We start from the raw sequence: 17628 nt of genomic DNA, 5'->3' as shown, positions 1-17628 counted from the left end.
GCTGAGGTGGGAGACTCTGTCCATAGGACAACAATCAGTCGTATATTGCACAAATCTGGCCTTTATGGAAGAGTGGCAAGAAGAAAGCCATTTCTTAAAGATATCCATAAAAAGTGTTGTTTAAAGTTTGCCACAAGCCACCTGGGAGACACACCAAACATGTGGAAGAAGGTGCTCTGGTCAGATGAAACCAAAATTGAACTTTTTGGCAACAATGCAAAACGTTATGTTTGGCGTAAAAGCAACACAGCTGAACACACCATCCCCACTGTCAAACATGGTGGTGGCAGCATCATGGTTTGGGCCTGCTTTTCTTCAGCAGGGACAGGGAAGATGGTTAAAATTGATGGGAAGATGGATGGAGCCAAATACAGGACCATTCTGGAAGAAAACCTGATGGAGTCTGCAAAAGACCTGAGACTGGGACGGAGATTTGTCTTCCAACAAGACAATGATCCAAAACATAAAGCAAAATCTACAATGGAATGGTTCAAAAATAAACATATCCAGGTGTTAGAATGGCCAAGTCAAAGTCCAGACCTGAATCCAATCGAGAATCTGTGGAAAGAACTGAAAACTGCTGTTCACAAATGCTCTCCATCCAACCGCACTGAGCTCGAGCTGTTTTGCAAGGAGGAATGGGAAGAAATATCAGTCTCTCAATGTGCAAAACTGATAGAGACATAACCCAAGCGACTTACAGCTGTAATCGCAGCAAAAGGTGGCGCTACAAAGTATTAACTTAAGGGGGCTGAATAATTTTGCACGCCCAATTTTTCAGTTTTTGATTTGTTAAAAAAGTTTGAAATATCCAATAAATGTCGTTCCACTTCATGATTGTGTCCCACTTGTTGTTGATTCTTCACAAAAAAATACAGTTTTATATCTTTATGTTTGAAGCCTGAAATGTGGCAAAAGGTCGCAAAGTTCAAGGGGGCCGAATACTTTCGCAAGGCACTGTATCTGTCAATGGTCTCTCTGTTTGGTTAGAAACTAATGGTCACCTACTTTGAACATTCTTTGTTTGCCATCACAGCTTAACATTGCCATCAGTTTAACAGACAGTATTTGTTTAGTGACTAGGCTTTAGCGCTTTCTTGTCAAATCTGTCGAGTCTGAAGGTTGCTATGTGCAGTTCAAACAAGTGAGGTAACAATAGAAGTCCTTTATCTCAAAGGGTTAGTAGTAATACCACATTGAAGGGTCAATTTGTCTCCTTTTAATTAAAGACTATTACTATATTATGCAGGTATATTCTTTCAATAACAATGTTTTTTGACTAAAGGGCTGCTGGCAAAGTTGGGAGACATGAAGTGAAGCATCATTGTAAATAATTTATTCCTAAAAGAAGACAAGCACATAGAAGAGGTGAAGAGAGTGAGCGAGTGAGTAAACAGGGGGGAAATGCTGATTGCCCTGCATGTCTTTGGTCTCTATGTAATTCCCACTATGTTTCTCTGTGTACCTGACTGGAGTGATGAATTAATAAAAAACAACTGAGCTCGTGAGTGAGAGGGCTTCATTCAAGACAAGTCCTCAATGCCGCCCAGGCACTAAAGAGTTATTTTCATGGCGCCATTTAGAGACCATTGAGGACATCACATGTTTTATGTGGTCAATGTTGCAGTGGCATTACAGAGTAGAAAGGCCCCGAGTCCCTCCCATCATTTTCTCTTTTTGGTAACAAGTAGAGATAATGGGACTACTGCAGGCTGCAGAACTGGGCCCTCACTGTGGGGCTAGAACAGTAGCACTGATCTATTCCCTTTTACGCTCTTCTACACATAAAAAAAGTAATCATCACACATACATGATTATCGCATATTCACATAGCTCTTATATTGACATCTTATTGAGTCTATTTGTGTTTGGCCACATACGGTATGCCTATACTATGAGGGTCAGTTTCCCCAGTCACAGAATAAGCCTAGTCCTTGACTAAAAAGCATTTTCAATGTAGTCTACTGTCTGTACTGAAAGGTATTTTGTTGAATGTCATAAGAGGTTAATTGGTTAAGCTTTGCTTCTCTATTTGGAATCTTGAATCTGCACTAACCTCATTAAGGGAGTCATTCCTTCTCTAGTAAAGGATGTTTAGCAAATTAGGAGGGAACATGAAATTCAGTGGAATGCCAAAACAACTCTTCAAATCAAACCACTTTCTGTGTAGACACATTCACAAGCTTTGACCTTGACGTAACAGAAGCGAGGATATGAGAAAAAAAATTCTCTGTTCATATGGATTTTGGTTTTCCAGGATCCATATTCATAAAACAGAGAGCTGATCTAGGACCACTTTTTCCTTTTTGATTGATCATAATAAATAAGATTATATGGACAGGAAAGACCTGATCCTAGATCAGCACTGCTACTCTGAGGCTTTATGAATACGGCCCTGGCTTTCAGAAGGTTTAGAAGGTTCTAGTCCTTGTTGACGTCCAGGGGTGTAGAACACTTGGAACCAAAAAAAAGCATACGGCCGAAATGGGCAGGGACTAACCAACAAAAAAGGCTAGTTTTAATTTACCAGCCAACTACTTTTTTCTAGTTACAACTTACGTCAGCTATGTTGCACTACGGATCCCTTGGGAAATGCAACTACCAATCCAGCCAATTATGGAATTTATAAATAAATTATCTGGGCTCCCGAAAAGACTGATCTGAACAAAAAATTTAAATGCAGCATGTAGTGTTGGTCCCATGTTTCATGAGCTGAAATAAAAGATTACAGAAATTTTACATAAGCACAAAAACTGTGTTTATCTCTAATTTTGTCCACAAATTTGTTTGCATCCCAGTTAGTGAGCATTTCTCATTTTCCAAGATAATCCATCCACTTGAAAGGTGTGACATATCAAGAAGCCGATTAAACAGCATGATCATTACACAGGTGCACTTTGTGCTGGGGACAATAAAAGACCAGTCTAAAATGTGCAGTTTTGTCACACAACGCAATACCACAGATGTGTATTACCAGTCGTGAAATCCAATGATTTTTTTTCAATTGACTGATTTCCTTATATGTGATACGTTTCAGGAAACTAGGGTCACCATTTCACAGAAGAGCCTTTTGAACATAAACTTTTTTAAATAAATTTTTTTGAGGGGCAGAAATGTTTTCTCGAACATGTGAATTTCATGTGCCTTCATAACAAACGTGTATGCCATCTGTAAATACGAATAAAATCGTTAAATTACGATCAACAGAAAAAGCCAGCAACCTTCCCTCTAGCCATGATTGGCTGAGAAAATGAGTGGGCTGGAGATGAGTTTGGATTGGTCTGCCATATAGCACACTTCTGTCTATTTGAGCTGGTCACTATGTCTAGTAATCATGTCTAATGCAGCTTTTTTTGAAAGGATATCGAAAGGTGTCGTGGAGTAAAACGGCATAAGTGTTTCTCTCCACTTTCTGGAGGACCGAGTTTTGAAATCAGTGGAATTTGAGTATGATAGCTTTTTTGTATTTTTTATTTAACTAGGCAAGTCAGTTAAGAACAAATTCTTATTGACAATGACGGCCTACCCCAGCCAACACTGGGCCAATTGTGTGTCACCCTAGAACCAGAGACTGCAGTGACACATATTGCAATGAGATGCAGTGCCTTAGACCGCTGCCCCACTCGGGAGCCCTAATTATGGACTAGGATGGACGTGTCTCCGAATTACATCTTCAAACTAAGGGAAACCATGGCATCCGTCCATGATGTATACGGGTATTACACATTTCTAATTTTGACAGAAAGTGGTTTCATTTCAAGTTAAAGTGTACTGCTGGCTCACTAGCTAACGTTATGTGTATGATCTTATTATTCGTATCTCAGAGCCATTTACTTGGCTAGTTGTAGCTTATTGTTGCCATCAGCACAGTTACATTCACCAACACTCTTGATAACATGAAAACAGCCTAACCAGCTCTGCTTTGGCAAGTAAAATGGTGGGGTGTTTTCTCAATTCTAACTGTAAGTAGCTAACGGTAGCTACAGAAGTTTTGTACTTCACACTGTTCCATACAATTGACCTTATTTTAGCGGCCAGGTCAACTGTAATATGAATACAATTATAAAGCACTTTCTCCCATTTCCAGCAAAATCGATGATGAGACCTGCATGCTGCTTGTCTCTGCATGATTTAAGAAGGTAATGAAGAAGGCTCCGTTGGGTCTTTTTAAAAATTGAGTGTGGGGAAGCGAAACCTACTGCGTGATAGTGAAAGGGAGAGATATGCTGTGTGGGGAAACGGCTTTTTTCACCCGACCTGTCCAACTTATTGCCTCTAAAATGTAAATAAAACACTACAGTGTTTATATAATGTGTCATTACATACCTATTTGACGGTGTGTGTCGAATTTGAATTAGGTTTTTAGGGTGGCGCTAAAGTTATCTTCAGAAGTAAACAGCGGCTGTCACGGCTTTTGAGAGGCATGATGGCTTGCGGTGATGACGCAAAAAATGAATGCATTCAATTGTACAATTGACTATAGGTATCCCCCTTACCCTGTCCCTATCCCTTTCTTATTTTTAATTTGTGAGAGAAGTGCTAAACCTGGTGGAGAGAATCTGAATGACACATAATGAGTTGCATGACGTTACCTCATGACACGTCACAATTTAACGTACAGCGTCAGAGATAGCATAACAGCCTAACCAGCTCTGCGTGGGCAAGTAATGTTCAGTGAGCTGTTCTCTCATTTGTGTCCGGATGTAGCTAGCAAGTTAGCTTGGGTGCTTAACTGATGTTAGTACGGAATGCTCGGATCAACCCATAAAGAGATGGGTGGGGATATAGCTTAAGAGGGTGTGAAAGATCCTGAATGGGTGTAGACAAAGAAGGGCTCTCCAGTAGTAGTACCAAAACATTCAAAGGCCATTTTATCAAAAGTAAGTTTCCAAGTTAATCAGCTTTCAAATCATAATTACTTTCCCATTGTTCCTCAACTGTAGTGTGTGATATAACATTTTCTAGCTTTGAGTCTCTACTTTTATCCAATGTAAAAAACATAATTTAAAATGTTGCTACATAAGACCGATTTGAGCCAGGCAGTCACATATGAACTGCAACTCAGCAGAATCTTTGAAATTGTTGCATGTTTTGTATTTTTATTCAGTATATATAAACAACTTTTGGGAAGCTCATATTCTGAGCTAGCCATTAAAAAATAAGTCCATAGATCTACTTGAATCAAAAAAAAAATATGCTTGTTGTTGCAAAATGCTTACTAATGAGTAATGAATGTTGTGTCAACAGTGCTGAACCGGCTGATTACAGCCATGCATTCATTCCTGGTGGTGCTGGACAGTGAGAACCTCAGCTATATCGCTCAAGCCCAGAAGATGTCCATCTCAGAACTGCTGTCAAAGCTGAAAAACACCCCTGGTAGGTCACTGTTGTTACTTACTTACTTCGGCACATTTCCCAATGAAGAGGATTGGCCATCAAAAATGCCTGTAATGATGTACGCAGAGATTCGGGAAGCAAGTTCAGGGAGTAAATAGATTTAAAAAATAAATTAACAAAACAGGAACACAAACAGCGCACCGACATGAAACAGCAACAATGACGACTGGGGAAGAATCCAAAGGGAGTGACATATAAAGGGTAGGTAAATCAGAGAAGTGATGGAGTCCAGGTGAGTGTCATTATGCGCGTAACGCTGGTGACAGGTGTGCGCCCTAACGAGCAGCGTGATGACCTAGAGGCTGAGAGCACACGTGACAATGCCTCTCCAGCAAACTTGGCAAAAGATGTGGAATTGCAGGAAATTAGCTTTAAAACAAACATTTTCTCTCAGGCTCATGGCAAAATGTGTAGAATAGCAGGATATTTGCATTAATACTGCAAAATGTTATATCATCCTCATAGCAAAATGTGAAGAATAGCATGAGAAGAGCTACAGGGGGAAATAGGATTCCCCCCCCCCCCCCCCCCCCCCCCCCCATTCTCATTTGGTCAGAGAGCTGTTTATCTGGTTTAGATTGTGTTGGCTGTAATAATTGTTTGGGCTGCTCCATCGAGTTTAACAAGATGAAAATGGTGCTGCCACTGGAGCTGACATGGGACCCCTGGCAACCTGAAACGAACACACCAAAACAGTACTCCGTCGTTGTCTGTGTTTCTGTCATTGGAACAAAAACATTCAAAAACACAAGTGTCAGTCTTTGTCCATGGTAGGTTCACACTCTATATATATATGTATATAGTATGTGGACACTTGCTCATTGAACATCTCATTCCAAAATCATGGGTTTAATATGGAGTTGGTACCCCCTTTGCTGCTATAACAGCCTCCACTCTTCTGGGAAGGCTTTCCACTAGATGTTGAAACATTGCTGTGAGGACTTGCTTCCATTCAGCCACAAGAGCGTTAGTGAATTCTGGCCCTTTTTTTTAAAGCTTTTTTTTGTACATTTAAACACAATCTACTTGTAGTGAAGCCGTTCAACATTTAAATGACACCCATGCAGAGCGACACACAGAAGCAACCAGGGTGAATGCCCTGCTAAAGGGCACTTCGACAAATCTCCCACAAGGTCAAAAATGGAGACCCGAACCAATGACTTATCCGTCACTGGCCCAAGCTCCCAACTGCCAGGCCACTAGCCCTCCAAGACCACGTTTCCCTCAGAGCTGCTGCTCAATCATCCAAATTAGTTCATTTTTTTACCTTTATCTTTGACCGTCATTCTATCCCCCGCCCAGCAACTCCACTCCCTCTTGTCTCCATTTCCACATCCCCACCCTCAGTTTATCTCAGCCCATCCCATCTACTGTATCTCTGCTGGCCACATTCTTCGGGTTTCTTCGCCCCATATATCTTTCAACTATGCTGTGATGTTTAACAAACATTTTGAATCTATCTAATCGAATAGAATCCACAGATTGCGAGTTGAATATAAATAATTTTACTAAGAGTATTAGTAATTGACTTACCAGGTCTCTCTAGATCGCTGAACAATGCTATTTCTAGGGTAAATTTTAGATTAATGTTATGCTTTTTCAGCCATTCCTGAACCTGAGACCAGAAACATACTACCTGAGGGCAATACCAAAACAATTGGTCTATTGATTCTGTATGCTCACAACAAAATGTGCAGAGCTGTGTCATGACTCTCCTGACAGTGGATCAAAAGACCCATCAGCTAGGCAAATGTTTGAAGAGATTGCCAGACCTCCTCTCTCCAACAGAAGAGGAGCAGGGGGCTGTTCCTGTCTTGACACCTTAACACTGGGTCATAAATCTCTTTCTTGCCCTGCAGTATTGGGAAAGGAATCCCTTTGTCTACTTAAGACCTTTGCAGCCAAAAACTCTAACGGCCAAAGAATGAAGGTTGGAACAATATTCATGAGATAGGAATATTAAGAATGGTCCATGGGGATCTAAAGAATAATGATGTCATATTTATTATTTTGTGATGTCATTAACCTGTTGCGACTCTAGGGGCAGTATTTTCATTTTTGGATAAAAAATGTTCCCGTTTTAAACGGGATATTTTGTCACGACAAGATGCTCGACTATGCATATAATTGTATAATTGACAGCTTTGGATAGAAAACACTCTGACGTTTCCAAAACTACAAAGATATTGTCTGTGAGTGCAACAGAACTGATGTTACAGGCGAAACCCAGATAAAAATCCAATCAGGAAGTGCCGCATTTTTTTAAAGCGCTTCATGCCAATGACTCCTTATATGGCTGTGAATGGGCTACGAATGAATTTACGCTTTCTACGCATTCCCCAATGTGTCTACAGCATTGTGACGTCTTTTTACGCATTTATGTTGAAGAATAGCCGTAAGGGACCACATTGAGCAAGTGGTCACATGATCGCTCCCGCAGAAAATCTTGCGTAGAGTACTGAGGTAGACATTATTCCAATCGCTTCTAATGAGAAACCAATTGTCCCGACGGATATATTATCGAATAGATATGTGAAAAACACCTTGAGGATTGATTCTAAACAACGTTTGCCATGTTTCTGTCGATATTATGGAGCTAATTTGGAAAAAAAGTTTGGCGTTGTAGTGACCGCATTTTCCGGTCCATTTTTCAGCCAAACGTGAAGAACAAACGGGAGCTATTTCGCCAACAAAAATAATATTTTTGGAAAAAAGGAACATTTGCTATCTAACTGGGAGTCTCCTGAGTGAAAACATCTGAAGTTCTTCAAAGGTAAATTATTTAATTGGATTGCTTTTCTTATTTTCGTGAAAATGTTGCCTGCTGCTAGCAGAGACTAGCATAGCATTATGCCATGATAAACTTACACAAATGCTTGTCTAGCGTTGGCTGTAAAGCATATTTAGAAAATCTGAGATGACAGTGTGATTAACAAAAGGCTAAGCTGTGTCTCAATATATTTCATTTGTGATTTTCATGAATAGGAAGATTTTCTAGGAAGATTTATGTCCACTGCGTTATGCTAATTCGTTTGAGGCTATGATTACGCTCCCGGATCCGGGTTTGAGAGTCACAAGAAGATGGTATATCCAAGTAACCGTAACTCTGAAAGTGTAAGCAGCCTATGTATCAAGTTTACATCTAAATGTTGTATAAAATGTATAATTAAATATGAAAATACTTTGGTGAAGATGGCAATGTGATTTTAGCCTTCTAAATTAGATAATTGCTTTTCATATAAGTGTGCCCAGTTAGTTAGTAACCATGTCCAGGTGAGCACAGACATTGTGTTGCCCAGAGTGCTTAAAAGGACTCGGTAACAAAATTTACATTACACCAGCTTGACGGAAAAATTCTACAGACCAGCCGACGTGCATAGCATGAGCTAAACGTTACAAATGGATAAAACTACCAGACCTGAAAGGTGGCTACAAAGCTGAAAATGGTGAGACCTGTACATTGCCAGGTTACTGCTGGCGTGTAAAGTGGTTGGGAGCAGAACCCTGAATAATGAATCATTGAGACCACTACGAGACCAAAAGACTTGAGACCGTGGTCCACACGTTGAAATTGTTAGAAACTCTGAAGCTCTCAACCTCTACACGAGAAGATAACCTTACCTAGGAGACCCGAAACATTCACAGTCTGCAGCTGTGCATGTAAAAGTGGTCCTAGAATTTGACCAAAGACATGAGGGGAAAGAAAGATCCCTCTTAGACAACCATTGGTGATGTATCTATTCCAACAACCAACCCACTAACAAAGAAGTACATTGTGACCTATGGTGGACAACCAGAGCCTTACATCGAGCCACTACCCATAGATGGATCCATCGAGTTCAACAGACATAGACGACGATCAAGGACAGCTACGCGTTAGCAAGATGGCGTCGCTAGAGAGGGTCGCCTCGCTTCTAGTCCTTAGGAAACTATGCAGTATTTTGTTTATGTATTATTTCTTACACTGTTAGCCCAGAAAATCTGAAATGTTATTACACACAGCCGGGAAGAACTATTAGATATCAGAGCGATGTCAAATTACGCACTACGACCAGAAATAAGACTTTCCCAAAGCGGATCCTTTCTTCGAACTACCCGAGGCACTCAAACTGTTTCCAGAGGCTGACCCAAAACAACGTCGCCACAGGAGAGGTAGACCGAGCCGCCCTCTGGTCAGACTTCGGAGGCGCGCACACCATCTACAGCTTCAGAGTATTTTACTCGCTAATGTCCAGTCTCTAGATAACAAGGTAGAGACAATAAGGCTAAGGTTTCTTTCCAGAGAGGCATCCGGGATTGTAACATACTCTGTTTCACGGAAACATGGCTCTCTGAGGACATGCTGTCAGAGTCGATACCGCCACCGGGATTCTTTATGCGTCTTGCCAACAGGAATAAACATCTCTCAGGGAAGAATAAAGGCGGGGGTGTTTGTTTCATGATTAATGACTCATGGTGCAATTGTAACCACATACAGGAACTCAAGTCCTTTTGTTCACCGGACCTGGAATTCCTTCCAATCAAATGCCGTCCATATTATCTGCAAGAGAATTTTCGTCAGTTATTCTCACTGCTGTGTATATATATCCCACACCAAGCCAAAACCAAGAGAGGTCTCAAGGAACTCCACTGGACTTTATGTTAACTGGAAACCATATATCTGGAGGCGGCATTTATTGTAGATGGGGATTTTAACAAAGAAAATCTGAGAACAAGGCTACCTCAATTCTATCAGCATATCGATTGTAGTACGCGGGCTGGCAGAACTCTAGAGCACTGCTACTCTAACTTCCACGATGTATACAAGGCCGTCCCCTGTCCTCCATTCGGCAAATCGGACCACGACTCCATTTTGCTTCTCTTCTCCTATAGGCAGAAACTCAAACAGGAGGTACCTGTGACTAGGACCATTCAACTCTGGTCTGACCAATTGGAATCAACGCTGGATTGTTTTGATCACGCAGACTGGGGCATGTTCCGGGTAGCCTCAGAGGAAAATATAGATTTATATGATAATTCAGTTAGTGAGTTTATAAGTACAGTGCCTTGCGAAAGTATTCGGCCCCCTTGAACTTTGCGACCTTTTGCCACATTTCAGGCTTCAAACATAAAGACATAAAACTGTATTTTTTTGTGAAGAATCAACAACAAGTGGGACACAATCATGAAGTGGAACGACATTTATTGGATATTTCAAGCTTTTTTAACAAATCAAAAACTGAAAAATTGGGATCTCTGAATGATCCAATGTTGACCTAAATGAATAATGATGATAAATACACTCCACCTGTGTGTAATCAAGTCTCCGTATAAATGCACCTGCACTGTGATAGTCTCAGAGGTCCGTTAAAAGCGCAGAGAGCATCATGAAGAACAAGGAACACACCAGGCAGGTCCGAGATACTGTTGTGAAGAAGTTTAAAGACGGATTTGGATACAAAAAGATTTCCCAAGCTTTAAACATCCCAAGGAGCACTGTGCAAGCGATAATATTGAAATGGAAGGAGTATCAGACCAAAATCAAATCAAATCAAATCAAATCAAATTTTATTTGTCACATACACATGGTTAGCAGATGTTAATGCGAGTGTAGCGAAATGCTTTTTCGCTACACTGCAAATCTACCAAGACCTGGCCGTCCCTCTAAACTTTCAGCTCAAACAAGGAGAAGACTGATCAGAGATGAAGCCAAGAGGCCCATGATCACTCTGGATGAACTGCAGAGATCTACAGCTGAGGTGGGAGACTCTGTCCATAGGACAACAATCAGTCGTATAGTGCACAAATCTGGCCTTTATGGAAGAGTGGCAAGAAGAAAGCCATGTCTTAAAGATATCCATAAAAAGTGTCGTTTAAAGTTTGCCACAAGCCACCTGGGAGACACACCAAACATGTGGAAGAAGGTGCTCTGGTCAGATGAAACCAAAATTGAACTTTTTGGCAACAATGCAAAACGTTATGTTTGCCGTAAAAGCAACACAGCTGAACACACCATCCCCACTGTCAAACATGGTGGTGGCAGCATCATGGTTTGGGCCTGCTTTTCTTCAGTAAGGACAGGGAAGATGGTTAAAATTGATGGGAAGATGGATGGAGCCAAATACAGGACCATTCTGGAAGAAAACCTGATGGAGTCTGCAAAAGACCTGAGACTGGGACGGAGATTTGTCTTCCAACAAGACAATGATCCAAAACATAAAGCAAAATCTACAATGGAATGGTTCAAAAATAAACATATCCAGGTGTTAGAATGGCCAAGTCAAAGTCCAGACCTGAATCCAATCGAGAATCTGTGGAAAGAACTGAAAACTGCAGTTCACAAATGCTCTCCATCCAACCTCACTGAGCTCGAGCTGTTTTGCAAGGAGGAATGGGAAAAAATGTCAGTCTCTCGATGTGCAAAACTGATAGAGACATACCCCAAGCGACTTACAGCTGTAATCGCAGCAAAAGGTGGCGCTACAAAGTATTAACTTAAGGGGGCTGAATAATTTTGCACGCCCCAGTTTTTGATTTGTTAAAAAAGTTTGAAATATCCAATAAATGTCGTTCCACTTCATGATTGTGTCCCACTTGTTGTTGATTCTTCACAAAAAAATACAGTTTTATATCTTTATGTTTGAAGCCTGAAATGTGGCAAAAGGTCGCAAAGTTCAAGGGGGCCGAATACTTTCGCAAGGCACTGTAAGTGCATAGGAGATGTTGTTCCCACTGTAACTATTAAAACCTACCCTAACCAGAAAAAGTGGATAGATGGCGGCATTTGTGCAAAACTGATAGCGCACTGCATCTAACCACGGAAACATAACCGGGAATATGGCTGAATACAAACAGTGTAGTTATTCCCTCCGCACTGCAATCGAACAAGCGAAATGTCAGCATAAGTAGAGTTGCAATTCAACCGCTCAGACATGTGAGAGAATAAGAGGAATGTGAGAATAAGAGGAATGTGGAAGGGTCTACAGGCAATCATGGACTACAAAAAGAAAACCAGCCACGTCATGGACACCACGTCTTTCTTCCAGACAAACTAAACAACTTCTTTGTCCACTTTGAGGATAATACACTGCCAACGATGCAGACTGCTACCAAGGACTATGCCCCCCCCCCGCTCCTTCTCCATGGTCGAAGTGAATAAGGCATGTAAACGTGTTAACCTTCGCAAGGCTGCCGGCCCAGACTGCATCCCTAGCCACATCCTCAGAGCATGCGCAGACCAGTTGGCTGGTGTGTTTATGAAAATATTCAATCTCTAACAATCCCAGTTTGCTGTGCCCACATGCTTCAAGATGGCCACCATTGTTCCTGTACCCAAGAAGGCAAAGGTAACTGAACTGAATGACTATCACCCCATAGCACTCATGTCTGTCATCATGAACTGCTTTTAGAGACTAGTCAAGGATCATATCACCTCCACCTTACCTGTCACCCTAGACCCACTACAATTTTCATACCGCCCCAATAGGTCCACAGATTATGCAATCGCCATCACATTGCCCTATCCGATCTGGACAAGAGGAAAACAAGAGGAATGTAAGAATGCTGTTCATTGACTACAGTTCAGCATTCAACACCATAGTACCCTCCAAGCTCATCATTAAGTTTGAGGCCCTGGGTCTCAACCCTGCCTTGTGTGATTGAGTCCTGGACTTCCTGAAGGGCTGCCCCGAGATGTTGAAGGTAGGAAACAACATCTCCACTTCACTGATACTCAACACTTGGGGCCACACAAGAGTACGTGCTCAGTCCCCTCCTGTACTCCCTGTTCACCCATGACTGCATGGCCATGCACGCCTTGAATTCGATCATCAAGTTTGCAGATGACACAACAGTGGTAGTGTTACGTTCTGACCATCGTTCGTGTGTGTTTTCCTTGTTTTAGTGTTGGTCAGGACGTGAGCTGGGTGGGCATTCTATGTTGTGTGTCTGGTTTGTCTATTTCTATGTCTAGCCTGATATGGTTCTCAATCAGAGGCAGGTGTTAGTCATTGTCTCTGATTGGGAACCATATTTAGGTAGCCTGGGTTTCACTGTGTGTTTGTGGGTGATTGTTCCTGTCTCTGTGTTTGCACCAGGTAGGACTGTTTAGGTTTTCACATTTCATTGTTTTGTAGTTTATTCATGTATAGTTTTCCTTCATTAAAAAACCATGAATAACAACCACGCTGCATTTTGGTCCGACTCTACTTCGCCTAAAGAAAACCGTTACAGAATCACCCACCACAACAGAACCAAGCGGCGTGGTGAAAGGCAGCAGGAGCAGCTTAAAGAGGAATGGACATGGGAGAACGTTTTGGACGGCAAGGGTTGTTACACTTGGGAGGAGATACTGGCTGGAAGAGATCGCCTCCCATGGGAACAGGTGGAGGCACTTAGGAGAGCAGAGGCAGCCGGAGAGAGGAGCCGGCGATACGAGGGAACACGGTTGGCAAGGAAGCCCGGGAGTCAGCCCCAAAAATGTATTGGGGGGGGGGGGGCTCACAGGGAGTATGGCTACGCCAGGTAGGAGACCTGCGCAAACTCCCTGTGCTTACCGGGGGGCTAGAGAGACCGGGCAGGCACCGTGTTATGCTGTGGTGCGCACGGTGTCTCCAGTGCGGGTGCATAGCCCGGTGCGGTACATTCCAGCTCCGCGTATCGGCCGGGCTAGAGTGAGCATCGAGCCAAGTGCCATGAAGCCGGCTCTATGCATCTGGTCTCCAGTGCGTCTCCTTGGGCCGGCTTACATGGCACCAGCCTTGCGCTCGGTGTCTCCGGTTCGCCTGCATAGCCCAGTGCGGGCTATTCCACCTCGCCGCACTGGCAGGGCGACCGAGAGCATTCAACCAGGTAAGGTTGTGCAGGCTCGGTGCTCAAGAGCTCCAGTGCGCCTGCACGATCCGGTCTATCCAGTACCACCTCCACGCACCAGCCCTCCGGTGGCAGCTCCCCGCACCAGGCTTCCTGTGCGTGTTCTTGGCCCAGTACCACCAGTGCCAGCCCGCGCATCAGGCCTACAGTGCGCCTCGCCTGTCCAGCGCTGCCAGAGCCTTCCTCCTCTCCAGCGCTGCCGGAGTCTCCCGCCTATCTAGCGCTGCCAGAGCCTTCCTCCTCTACAGCTCTGCCAGAGTTTCCCGCCTGTTCAGCGCAGTCAGAGCCTTCCTCCTCTCCAGCGCTGTCGGAGTCTCCTGCCTGTTTAGCGCTGCCAGAGCCTTCCGCCTCTACAGCACTGCCGGAGTCTCCCGCCTGTTCAGAACTGCCAGTCTGCATAGAACTGCCAGTCTGCAAGGAGCTGCCAGTCTGCCTCTCAGTGCTGAGCTTCCTCTCAGTGCTGAGCTTCCTCTCAGTGCTGAGCTTCCTCTCAGTCCCGAGCTACCCCTCAGTCCCAAGCTACCCCTCAGTCCCGAGCTACCCCTCAGTCCCGAGCTACCTCAGTCCCGAGCTGCCCCTCAGTCCAGTGGGGCCCTTGGTGAGGACTACTAGGCCAAGGTCGGCGGCGAGGGTCGCCTATCTAGGGACGCTAAGGAGGTGGACTAAGACAATTATGGAGTGGGGTCCACGTCCAGCGCCAGAGCCGCCACCGCGGACAGATGCCCACCCACACCCTCCCCTATAGGTTTAGGTTGTGCGTTCGGAGTCCGCACCTTGGAGGGGGGGTACTCTCACGTTCTGACCATCGTTCGTGTGTGTTTTCCTTGTTTTAGTGTTGGTCAGGACGTGAGCTGGGTGGGCATTCTATGTTGTGTGTCTGGTTTGTCTATTTCTATGTCTGGCCTGATATGGTTCTCAATCAGAGGCAGGTGTTAGTCATTGTCTCTGATTGGGAACCATATTTAGGTAGCCTGGGTTTCACTGTGTGTTTGTGGGTGATTGTTCCTGTCTCTGTGTTTGCACCAGATAGGACTGTTTAGGTTTTCATATTTCATTGTTTTGTAGTTTATTCATGTATAGTTTTCCTTCATTAAAAAAACATGAATAACAACCACGCTGCATTTTGGTCCGACTCTACTTCGCCTAAAGAAAACCGTTACAGGTAGGCTTGATCACCAACGACGAGACAGTCTATAGGGAGAAGGTGAGGGCACTCTGAGTGTGGTGTCAGGAAAACAACCTCTCGCTCAATATCAATAAAACAAAGGAGATGATCGTGGACTTCAAGAAACAGCAGAGGGAGCACAGCCCTATCCACATCGATGGGACAGCAGTGGAGAAGGTGGAAAGTTTCAAGTTCCTCGGCGTACACATCACGGACAAACTGAAATGGTCACAGACGGTGTGGTGAAGAAGGTGCAACATCGCTTCTTCAACTTCAGGTGACTTGTCACCTAAAACCCTCACAAACTTCTATAAATGCACAATTGAGAGCATCCTGTTGGGCTGTATCACAGCCTGGTATGGCAACTGCACCGCCCACGAATGCAGGGATCTCCAGAGGGTGGTGTGGTCTGCACAATGCATCACAGAGGGCAAACTACCGGCCCTCCAGGACACATACAGCACCTGATGTCACAGGAAGACCAAAAAGATCATCAAGGACAACAATCACCCGAGACACTGCCTGTTCACCCCGCAACCGTCCAGAAGGCGAGGTCAGTACAGGTGCATCAAAGCTGGGACCTAGAGACTGAAAAATAGCTCCTATCGCAAGGCCATCAGACTGTTAAACAGCCATCACTAAGACAGAGGCTGCTTCCTACATATAGACTTGAAATCATTGGCCACTCTAACAAATGGATCACTAGTCACTTTATTAATGCCACTTTAATAATGATGTTTACATATCTTGCAATACTCATCCCAGATGTATATACCGTATTTGTGTGCATTAGGTAGTTGTTGTGGAATTGTTAGATTACTTGTTAAATATTTCTGCACATTAATATCTGCTAACCATGTGCATGTGACCAATACAGTTTGATTTGATAAATATATATTGCATTTCTAACCCGAATGAGCAGTGGTTAGGGTGCTGCGTATCAATATTTCCATGAGCGTAGCTTCCAAATATATGTACAATAAGTTGACTTTCTTTGTCTCTCCCTCTCTTTATCTTTCCCCACCCTCTTCCCATTGTGTAACAAGACGTCACATCATGTCAGACCACTAGGGACTTTTATCTCATGTAAGTGTGTTTATGTATTATGTGTTATTATTTAGTTAGTTAGTAAATAAAGATTTAAGCAAATTTGTGTATTGCTTATTCATCAATAAGGTTAGGGTTCTTGCAGATATCAAGAGGTCTACGACGTTCAGATTGAGATTGTCTATATATTTTCTCAGAGTTAGTTCTGAAATGGTAACTCGTTAAACAACTTTTTCTATGGTGCCCCAAATTCCTAATTAGTTGATTGGATAATTAGATAACAATAAACATAGTTTGTTTGATTGGATAAATAACAGTCATCAGATTAATGATAATCATGTCATGACATTTGCGATGATTGTATGTCCGAAATATTCAACATTTTGTTGGTGGCAAGAATTCTGTACAATAATTATAGTTGAAAAGCACAAAGTCTTGAATCTTCCGTCGTTTTATATATCAACTCATACAACCATGTACCATGAAATCGGTACATCAACAAGCTCTCACAACTATTTTGCAATCTGTATGGCACACCTGTCAACATCCTGGTCCTCAAATGAAGCGTTCCTATTTATGATATTTTTATTCCTCCACCAGTTTTGATCCTTATATTGGGCAGACAGACCTCCTCCTGCTGCCACCTGCCTCCTCCATTTTTGGGGTAATGCTGTAATCAATTGGTTGTAATATTGGATTGAGCAGACTTTCCCATAGAATTCTGAAGACTTTACTCTACCAATTCCAATTTAAAATATAATTTAAAAACAAAATACCATTTTGAAACATATTTTCCATAAAAACAGGTATTTTATCAAGCAGCACATTTGTGTTCAGCCACAATATTTGTCAAATTTCGTAATATTTGTTCTATCTTTTCAGAGGAATGAAATTGAAATTGTAACCAGCTCTGCTCAGCTCCGCTCGTTTGAAAAGATGTAGAAACTTTGAAAAAGGTTTCATTTTCAATTAATCAAAAATGAGACATGGCAATCTGCACGAAGGCATAAAAAGTAAAAGTTTTAACAATGAGGTTCAAGTTTTAACATTTAAGGTTCAAGTAAAACTTTTGTATAAGTGAAGCTTTAAGACAGAGGTTTAATGCTTTTATATTTAATAATCTCAACCCACCCAGTTCATATTGATTATATAGATAGGTGTCACGCCCT

The 17628-nt window shown here is 42.7% G+C and overlaps 1 protein-coding gene and 1 long non-coding RNA gene across 3 annotated transcripts in view; one reads left to right on the top strand and one right to left on the bottom strand.

Moving 5' to 3' along the window:
• Nucleotides 1–17628, bottom strand: part of LOC149970650 (uncharacterized) — an 809841-nt gene that overhangs the window by 286838 nt on the left and 505375 nt on the right. The gene's annotated exons all lie outside the window — the stretch shown is intronic.
• Nucleotides 1–17628, top strand: part of LOC110508302 (actin filament-associated protein 1-like 2) — a 50388-nt gene that overhangs the window by 2323 nt on the left and 30437 nt on the right. For both annotated transcript variants that reach the window (XR_005040271.2, XM_036966897.2), the window contains exon 2: nucleotides 5248–5376. Coding sequence is in view for 1 of the 2 variants with exons in the window: in XM_036966897.2 (XP_036822792.1) it covers nucleotides 5248–5376 (129 nt within the window). In the remaining variant the exon portion in view is untranslated. The remainder of the gene's footprint in view (nucleotides 1–5247; nucleotides 5377–17628) is intronic.

This window comes from Oncorhynchus mykiss, chromosome 28 (assembly GCF_057628025.1).
Source record: "Oncorhynchus mykiss isolate SJ-2025 chromosome 28, ASM5762802v1, whole genome shotgun sequence".
Classification (NCBI taxonomy): Eukaryota; Metazoa; Chordata; class Actinopteri; order Salmoniformes; family Salmonidae; genus Oncorhynchus; species Oncorhynchus mykiss.
Note: the sequence above shows the minus strand (reverse complement) of the source record. Positions and strands in the feature narration are given on the sequence as shown.